This window comes from Salmo salar, chromosome ssa05 (assembly GCF_905237065.1).
Source record: "Salmo salar chromosome ssa05, Ssal_v3.1, whole genome shotgun sequence".
Classification (NCBI taxonomy): Eukaryota; Metazoa; Chordata; class Actinopteri; order Salmoniformes; family Salmonidae; genus Salmo; species Salmo salar.
Genome location: NC_059446.1, coordinates 39,432,695 through 39,441,739, shown reverse-complemented (window position 1 = coordinate 39,441,739; position 9,045 = coordinate 39,432,695). Strand labels below are relative to the sequence as shown.

General features: G+C 42.1%; 1 protein-coding gene across 5 annotated transcripts; it reads left to right on the top strand.

Annotated features, from left to right (window-relative positions):
- Positions 1-701: 701 nt before the first annotated feature.
- On the top strand, positions 702-7,995 carry LOC106604850 (nucleolar and coiled-body phosphoprotein 1). 5 transcript variants are annotated; one of them, XM_045718231.1, is made up of 17 exons: positions 702-964; positions 1,304-1,365; positions 1,472-1,599; positions 1,724-1,881; positions 2,012-2,188; positions 2,263-2,478; positions 2,576-2,740; positions 2,864-3,025; positions 4,839-5,030; positions 5,127-5,318; positions 5,435-5,776; positions 5,881-5,971; positions 6,092-6,165; positions 6,309-6,525; positions 6,867-6,972; positions 7,009-7,764; positions 7,880-7,995. In XM_045718231.1, exons 1-16 carry the CDS (start codon positions 851-853, stop codon positions 7,688-7,690), a joined length of 3,078 nt encoding a protein of 1,025 aa, XP_045574187.1. In that variant the 5' UTR covers positions 702-850; the 3' UTR covers positions 7,691-7,764; positions 7,880-7,995. The 5 variants fall into 5 exon arrangements, with proteins under 5 accessions (XP_045574187.1, XP_014055383.2, XP_014055382.2 ...); XM_014199908.2 differs by having other exon boundaries at positions 2,284-2,478; positions 6,867-7,764; XM_014199907.2 differs by having other exon boundaries at positions 6,867-7,764.
- Positions 7,996-9,045: the final 1,050 nt, after the last annotated feature.

The window sequence follows — 9,045 nt, the reverse complement described above, 5'->3', positions numbered from 1 at the left end:
AGGTATTTCAGCAGTGCATTGTACATGACACAATAATTCCAAATGGTAGCATGTACAGTGACTTTTTCCACTTTGTCCTACTGCAGCACACAGGCTGATAGGAAATTATATCATATTTACAGCCACATCCATCAATGATTTGGTTTTACGTTCCAAACTAAATTGATGTCAAATTGATACATTTATGAGGTAAAAAATGTAATAAAATACAGTGTTCAGCAGTTATCAAACTATATATGTTAACTAGGCACTACATCATTTTGGTTCAGTAGTTATTCGTTTTGAGCAGTTTGATTAAGTGATAGTTAATTGTATTGTTAACAAATGACAAATCATATCAAAAGTGAAGTGAATAATGCATTTTGAAAAGCAGATATTTCTATCCAAATTGAAAGAGTGATTTTGGTGCAGTGAACAAGTGACTGTGGATTTGTTTGTTGTACTCAGTCAATTGAAAATGTGCTTCGAGTTTTGAAACACAAGCCATTTTGATCATCTGTTAAGATTTGTGTGCTTAAAATGTACCACATACTTGTGAAAATTGCACCAAAGTGATAAAAAAAAAACACTAACAGTGGAGTGATCATTTTTATTGTGAAAGATAAGCCTCATCATACGTAGGCCGCTAGGTGGACTCGTCTAGGAATAAAGAGTGAGTAGAGTAGTTGACGCCGCACTACAATTCCCGTTATGCACAACGACTTCGCCGGAAATACAGGCATGGGTCAAAGTTAAAACGCTTACCATGCACGATGTGAAGAACGAAAGCGTGCACCCAGATGTGGCCAAGTTTGTTCAATTCATTATAATTTATGTTATTTAGTTGTTGTGTTTGTGTTAACGTCGGAATATGTCTCCAAAGAAGAAGCATGGGTCAAGTCATCAATTGACCCATTTGATCTACCGACATTTGAAGGAAAACGGCTTCCAGAAAGCTGCAGAAGAACTCAAAAAGCATGTGAAGGTCGCTACATCTATCTGTTTCATGCGTCGTACATTGTAACATGTAACGTTATCACTCCATTAAGGGAAACTTCGCGACATATTGTTGCAGATTTGTACTTCCATAATGGTGTCGTTGTTACAATGTAATAACATAGTTGTGACAGTGTAGAGTCTACCGATGGGCCCTACACTACTGTGCCAGTGCCATGGAGGCCCAGACCTCTTGGTAGAGACTGTAGACTATACTTGGAGACTACACTAATACATTTCACTTTGCTCTGTAGAGTGTCTTGTATTTGTTATGTAGCTAGCTAGATTTCCCTTTGTCTGATTTTGTTTCTCTTAATATTTTGTCTAGGGCGGAGAACCAGAAGCCTTGTCAACTTCACTACTGGACATCTACAATAAATGGTTTGGAGAGTGAGTAGCTGGCCTATAGGTTTTCTCAAAATACAGGCCATTATTTTGTCTGATTAACTGACCTCATTGCATTGGGTTGATTTTGACATTTAACTGTGTTCTTCAGTGCTTCGAAGAGTACAAAGACGGGAACAGAACCGGATTCTTCTGGGTTAAAAAAGAACCGTCAAGCAGACCCTGAAAGCAGCACAGAGAGCTCGAGTTCAGCAGATGAAGAAACAACACCTGTTAAAGGTACAGGCTTTTTTCAGTAAACGTGTAGGAGACCAATGTAAACAACAACCAAGAAATTAGTAGTTTGGTTGTGGTTTAAATCTGAATATCATGCATGTCTTGTTCCTTGCTCTTGTCTTTCCAGTCTCCCAGACCCCAAAGCCTCAGAGCCCAGCTAAAGACAGCCCAACTAAGGCCAAGACTGCTGTGCAGAGAACTCTTGGAGGGAAGGGGACAGTAGTGGAGGAGAGCACTGGCACAGACAGCTCAGAGGACTCTGAGAGTGAGGAGACACCGCCACAAGTAAGCAAGCACAGATGTAAACACACTGGTGAACACCAATAGAGAGACATGATTACAATTCAAATATAAACTCTTCTTCTCCCTGTTGTTACTGATGGAGTCTTCTCTTCCTCTCCTCTGCCATTTACAGAAAAGCCCTGCAACGCCCAAAGCCAATCATGTTCCAGCTGCAAAGATCAAGGCCGAGTCAGAGGTCACACCATCGACCCTAACCAAGGCCAAGTTAACAACCACTTCCACGCCTAAATCTGGGGCCTCCGACAATACCAATGATACGTCTTCAGACAGGAAAGAGGCAACAACAGTGGTGAGTTAATCTATTCCTTTGTAGAATATTCTAAACCTTTCTTTACATTCACAAATAAAGCCCTATGTGTTAAGATTGTCTTAACATTGATTCAGAAAACACCCTTGACGCCAACACCAGTGACGCCAACCAGTAAACCAACATCAACAGCCAAGACGAAAGCTACTCCAACTAAAGCAGTGGTTGTTGCTACTCCAAGCAAGGCCAAGGCAACAGCAACATCTACAACATCCGACTCATCCAGTTGCAGTAGTGAATCGTCAGATAGCGATGAGGAGAGTCCAGCAGTGGTGAGTTTACCTCTGGAGTGTGGATACATGATATATTACATTCAGAAATTAAACCCTGAATTACATTTTTTATTTGCCTCTTTTTACACCAATTTAGAAAACACCCACAACACCAAAAGCAACACCTGCAAAACCAGTAACACCACTTAGTAAAACAACATCAACAGCCAAGCCAACAACCAAATCGAAGACTACAGCGCCAGAGACTTCCAGTGACAGCTGTGATTCATCATCAGAAAGTGAAGAGGAAGGTCCAACAATGGTGAGTTTTTTTTAAAGACTTGAAATAACCCAAATCATTACTGTATAAGTATCTGTTCATATTCTCGAATGATAAACACAGGTTTGAACATTTTCTTCATATTACACAATTTCGAAAACACAGACAGCGCCAGTGAAGCAACAGAGAGCAACACCAACAGCCAAGATGAAAGCCACCCCAGTTAAACCAGTGGTTGCTGCCACTCCAAGCAAGACCTCAGCTAGTAAGGAGTCCAGTGACAGCATTGATTCATCATCAGACAGCGAAGAGGAGAGTCCAGCAGTGGTGAGTTGTATTAGTCCATTCCTGTGGAGTATGGAATAATCTGTATTAGAGGTCGACCGATTATGATTTTTCAACGCCAATACTGATTATTGGGGGACCAAAAAAAGCCGATGCCGACTAATCGGCCGTTTTTTTAAATATTATTTGTAATAATGACAATTACAACAATACTGAATGAACACTTATTTTAACTTAATATAATACATAAACAAAATCAATTTAGCCTCAAATAAATAATGAAACATGTTCAATTTGGTTTAAATAATGCAAAAACAAAGTGTTGGAGAAGAAAGTAAAAGTGCAATATGTGCCATGTAAGAAAGCTAACGTTTAAGTGCCTTGCTCAGAACATGGGAACGCTGGTGGTTCCTTTTAAAATGAGTCTTCAATATTCCCAGGTAAGAAGTTTTAGGTTGTAGTTATTATAGGAATTATAGGACTATTTCTCTCTATACGATTTGTATTTCATATACCTTTGATTATTGGATGTTCTTATAGGCACTTTAGTATTGCCAGTGTAACAGTATAGCTTCCGTCCCTCTCCTCGCTCCTACCTGGGCTCGAACCAGGAACACATCGACAACAGCCACCCTCGAAGCAGCGTTACCCATGCAGAGCAAGGGGAACAACTACTCCAAGTCTCAGAGCGAGTGACGTTTGAAACGCTATTAGCGCGCACCCGCTAATTAGCTAGCCATTTCACATCGGTTACACCAGCCTAATCTTGGGAGTTGACAGGCTTGAAGTCATAAACAGCGCAATGCATTGCGAAGAGCTGCTGGCAAAATGCACGAAAGTGCTGTTTGAATGAATGCTTACGAGCCTGCTGGTGCCTACCACCGCTCAGTCAGACTGCTCTATCAAATCATAGACTTAATTATAATATAATAAACACACAGAAATACGAGCCTTAGGTCATTAATATGGTCGAATCCGGAAACAAAATGTTTTTTTCTTTCAGTGAAATACAGAACCTGTCCGTATTTTATCTAACGGGTGGCATCCATAAGTCTAAATATTCCTGTTACATTGCACAACCTTCAATGGTATGTCATAATTACGTAGAATTCTGGCAAATTAGTTCGCAACGAGCCAGGCAATGAACGCAAGAGCATTGACACAATTTCATGTTAGCAGGCAATATTAACTAAAAATGCAGGTTTAAAAATATATACTTGTGTATTGATTTTAAAGAAAGGCATTGATGTTTATGGTTAGGTACATTGGTGCAACGACAGTGCTTTTTTCACAAATGCGCTTGTTAAATCATCACCCGTTTGTCAAAGTAGGCTGTGATTCGATGAGAAATTAACAGGCACCGCATCGATTATATGCAACGCAGGACACGTTAGATAAACTAGTAATATCATCATCCATGTGTAGTTAACTAGTGATTATGTTAAGATAAGTTTAATGCTAGCTAGCAACTTACCTTGGCTTCTTGCTGCCCTCGCGTAACAGGTAGTCAGCCTGCCATGCAGGCTCCTCGTGGAGTGCAATGTAAGGCAGGTGGTTAGAGTGTTGGACTAGTAACCAGAAGGTTGCAAAAACGAATCCCCCCTGAACAAGGCAGTTAAACCCCGTTCCTAGGCCGTCGTTGAAAATAAGAATGTGTTCTTAATCTGTCTTGCCTAGTTAAATAAAGGTGTTGAAAAAAACGGCAAATCGGTGGCCAAAAATACCGATTACCGATTGTTATGAAAACTTGAAATCGGCCCTAATTAATCGGCCATTCCGATTAATCGGTCGACCTCTAATCTGTATATTCTCTTCAGATATTTCATCATAAATATCTGTCTTAACACTGATTCAGACAACAGCTGCCACTCCGAAAGCTACACCAGTGGTGCAACAGATAGCAACATCAACAGTCAAGACGAAAGCCCCTCCGGGTACTCCAGTTAAACCAGTGGTTGCTGCCACTCTAAGCAAGACCTCAGCTAGTAAGGAGTCCAGTGACAGCAGTGATTCATCATCAGACAGCGAAGAGGACAGTCCAGCAACGGTGAGTTGATATTAGTCTATTCCTGTAGAGTATGGAATAATCTGTATGTTTTCTTCAGGTATTTCATCATAAATATCTGTCTTAACACTGATTCAGACAACAGCTGCAACACCGAAAGATACACCAGCGAAGCAATCAAAACCAACATCAACAGCCAGGACGAAAGCCCCTCTGGGTACTCCAGTTAAACCAGTGGTTTCTGCCACTCCAAGCAAGACCTCAGCTAGTAAGGAGTCCAGTGACAGCATTGATTCATCATCAGACAGCGAAGAGGACAGTCCAGCAATGGTGAGTTTTAAAAGTGAATATGTTGCTGGAATACATAATAGTCTGTCCCTAATATTTTCCTCAGTACTGTCTATGGACGTTAGTGTCTCATTTTATTCATCTTCACACTGCTGTAGACAACAACCTCAAAACCACAAACTACACCAGTGACACCAGGGAAACAAGCAAAACCAACATCAAAAGCCAAGACGAAAGCCACTCCTGCTACTCCAGCTAAGCCAGTGGTTGCTGCTACCCCAAGCAAGGCCCAGGTAACACCCACTGTCACACCGACAAGTACAGCACCAGAGTCGTCCAACGACAGCAGTGACACACCATCAGACATCCCAGATGAAGCCCCAGCAAAGCATGCTGAGGTTCAACTTAAGACCCCTGCTTCAGCTAAGAAGGCCCAGAGTGGGGGAAAGGGAAAAAAACCTGCTTCTAAGGACCTACTCCTACTGCTGAACAGTCTTACTGTAAGATCAATATACCTCTTCCTGTTCAAACCAGGAGCTATGCTATGAGATGAGATGTACGTGATGATCAACCTTATTCTAACCTTTTGATATTCCTTCACCAGTCACCCACAGCTAAAGCCATTGAGAAGAAGCGCGGCCGTAGTGGAGAATCCTCAGTTGAGGAAACTCCAGCTGTTACAGCAACACCTGCTGGTATGTACTGGTGTCATGGTGCAGGATTTTGGTCCAAATTCCTCAATGTGGCCCTATGTGTGTTCTGCATTGATGGTCTTCATTACTGTATGTTTTATGTCTCTTTTTTATTGTATGTAGTTGCTCCAGCCACAAATATAGGAAAGAAGGTGGCTGCAAAAGACAAGAAAGCAACCTCGTCGAAGAAAGCACAAGTACAGATACTAACTCTCTGTGTATTAAATTGCATTAACTTATTTTTTCATCCGTATATAGTCACTGGGAACCATATTCTCTAAGTGCTTGTTAGCTAGATCATTCTGCATAACTGAATTCTTCTTACCAATCCGTGTTTCAGGCCCCAGCTCCATCAGCCAAGAGGAAAAGAGGTGAAGACAAACCAGGGGACATGCCCGTTAAAGGCAAAAAGAAGAAGCCCTCCCCTGAGACTGTCATGGCTGCCCTGCCTCTGACCGTTCTTGGTCCTCCTCCTACAGGGGGAGACGACTCTGGCTCGGACTCTGATACCGATCTGGACGTGGAGAAGTGGAAGAGACTGGCACTGGAACTATCAGGTGAGAGAGAGGGAAAAACTGTGGAAAATGAGGAGGGCAAGTGAGGGTCAGGTGAAAGGGGGAAGGGAGGGAGGGAGACAGAGGAAGAGAGCAGGAGGAAGATGAGTGGACAGAGACGGGTTGTGAGTCAGAGAGCGGGGGAGGATTCAAAAGCGTCATAACAGCCAGAAGACACACAGCATCACCCTTTAATAACTTAATAATGGAATAACTTTGTGTCAATATAAACAGAACTGTATGACGTCTTTAAATAAAGTACAGGTGTTGACAGTTGATAGTTCAGAGTAGGTCTCCAAGGTAGCCATGTTGTTTATTTACTGTCTACCCACCTCTGTCCACAGACACAAGCATCGCCAAAATGGACGCCATCACTGCGCTGAACGCTCCACCTGCTCCCACCTCACCTGCCTCAGCAGCGAAGAAAACAAGAGCACCGAGGAAGCCCAGGGCTAAAGCTGCACCGAAGACACCACCCAAACCCAGGGCTAAAGCTGCACCGAAGACACCACCCAAACCCAGGGCTAAAGCTGCACCGAAGACACCACCCAAACCCAGGGCTAAAGCTGCACCGAAGACACCTAAACCCAAGGCTGGCGCTGCAGTGGAAAAGTCTAGTGCTGCTGAAAAGGTCAAGACTACAGCTGAAAAGGAAGATGGGAATGGGAAAACCAAGACAACTGCAAAAGCTAGTAAAGCCAAGTCCAGTCAGGCTAAGAAGGCAGCACCTCCCACCCCATCAGTCAAAACATCTCCCACCCCATCCCCTGAAGGCCAAGCAGAGATCAACAATAATACTGCCGACCTTACGACCGTGGCAGACAAACAGCCACCCTCCACGCCTGTAACCCCAACACCTAATGGAAAACCGTCAGCCAAGAAAAGGAAGAGGAAAAATAGGAACAATGAGACTAAAGCAGATGACAATTCACCACAACCCCAAAAGAAGAAAAGGGAAACTGGCGAAGAGAAGACTGATGAAATGAAAAATGAGACCGTAGAAGAGAAGGAACCAGAGAAGGAAAAGAAGAAGACGACTAAGGAGAATGGGGCAAAAAAGGACAAGGGAACGAAGAAGAAACAGGAGGCGATAAGAAAGGAGAATGAGACAAAGATGGAACTGGAAAAGAGGAAGAAGAAGAAGAAGAAGAAGAAGAAGAACGAATGAGAACTGTGTTGACAAGGAACCACCACCACCTCCATCCACCACAGTAACACCTGATCCTCCAACAGAGAAGAAAAGTGAGTGACACTTCCTCTAAAAACCTTGTTTCAGAAAATGAAAAAAATATATTGTATATTAGTCTATACTGAAAATGATTATGTAATAACATTTATATAAATAAAAACTCTACAGAGATTAAAAAGCTGAAACTCTCAGAGACTGCAGTGCCTGAGATGCCAGTCACACCTGCCCAAGACTCCATCCCTGTACAGCACCCTCCAGCACCCACAGAGACCCCACCTAAAAAGGTAAGGAAGTTTACCTCATCTTCATCAAGGCGCAGAAGTTATAGCTAGACATTGACCCACATGCTTTTTCTTGACCTTGCGTTCCAGCATGCTTATACTACTCACTGCATGCCTCAGCTCTCATACCTATACCTGGCAAAAATAACAGAGCTGTAAATGATTTGGGTTTTATTCTCCTCAGAAAAAGAAATCATCTAAGAGTAAGTAAGGCCTTTACAGATGAAGACCATCTACAAGGGGCCTCTCAAGTGTATGTGGACCTGGACCCATTCTACCTAAATGGCAGTGGAGCAATAACGGGTAAAGACTGTCTGTCCACACAATGTTCTCCCTAGACCAGATCAACTGGGGATTTGTTCTATTTTTAACATTTTTTTTTACATTGTATACTGTAACAAATTAACTCTTTTCCTGTTTTGCTAAAGTTGAAACAGTGTTTTTTAGCCTATTTGTTTATCAATTTTTTAAAACTGTAACTGCATGTCCTGTACAGGTTCTAACTGTTTTCCTATTTGAAGATGGCATACTATGTGATGTGCTGAAGCTGTTTTTATGTTACAGTACATTTTAATTATGGCGTTTTCTTGCATGTTCTTGTGACAGCGAAAAACAGAATGATTTATGGAAATGTTACGTTTACGACAGCATCTGCTGCTTAGCCTCACATGGTGGATAAGGCCGATCCTAAGTGGAGGGAATGATCAGAGGAACCTCAATACAGTAATGAAGCCCAGAGCCATTGTTTAACCCTTACACCCTAGTAATGAATGCATAATATGAAAATATTTGAGAGATACTACTAGGAAAATATATATTTTTTAAAAGTTTCATGGTCAGGTGTGTTTACTGTATCTTTTTCACAAAATTAAGTCATTTTTCCAGTTTGTGTCCATTTTGTTAGTGGGTTTGAGGTGCCAAAAATGTGTCTTTAAGCACTCTCTTTCTGGTGTTGGTGTCTTGGAGTCTTCCTCAGCGCTTTGATGAATTGCTTTCCAGAAGGGACTTTGTGGCATTTATAGCTATGGTAATTAATGGCACTGCCAAGGTGGA

What these genes read in the sequence shown, in the direction of transcription:
- LOC106604850 (XM_014199907.2), top strand. Translation starts at nt 851, where the DNA reads ATGTCTCCAAAGAAGAAGCATGGGTCAAGTCATCAATTGACCCATTTG. An exon ending in AACTCAAAAAGCATGTGAAG is followed by an intron (nt 965 to 1,303) that starts GTCGCTACATCT and finishes TATTTTGTCTAG; the next exon opens with GGCGGAGAACCAGAAGCCTT. An exon ending in AGAAACAACACCTGTTAAAG is followed by an intron (nt 1,600 to 1,723) that starts GTACAGGCTTTT and finishes TTGTCTTTCCAG; the next exon opens with TCTCCCAGACCCCAAAGCCT.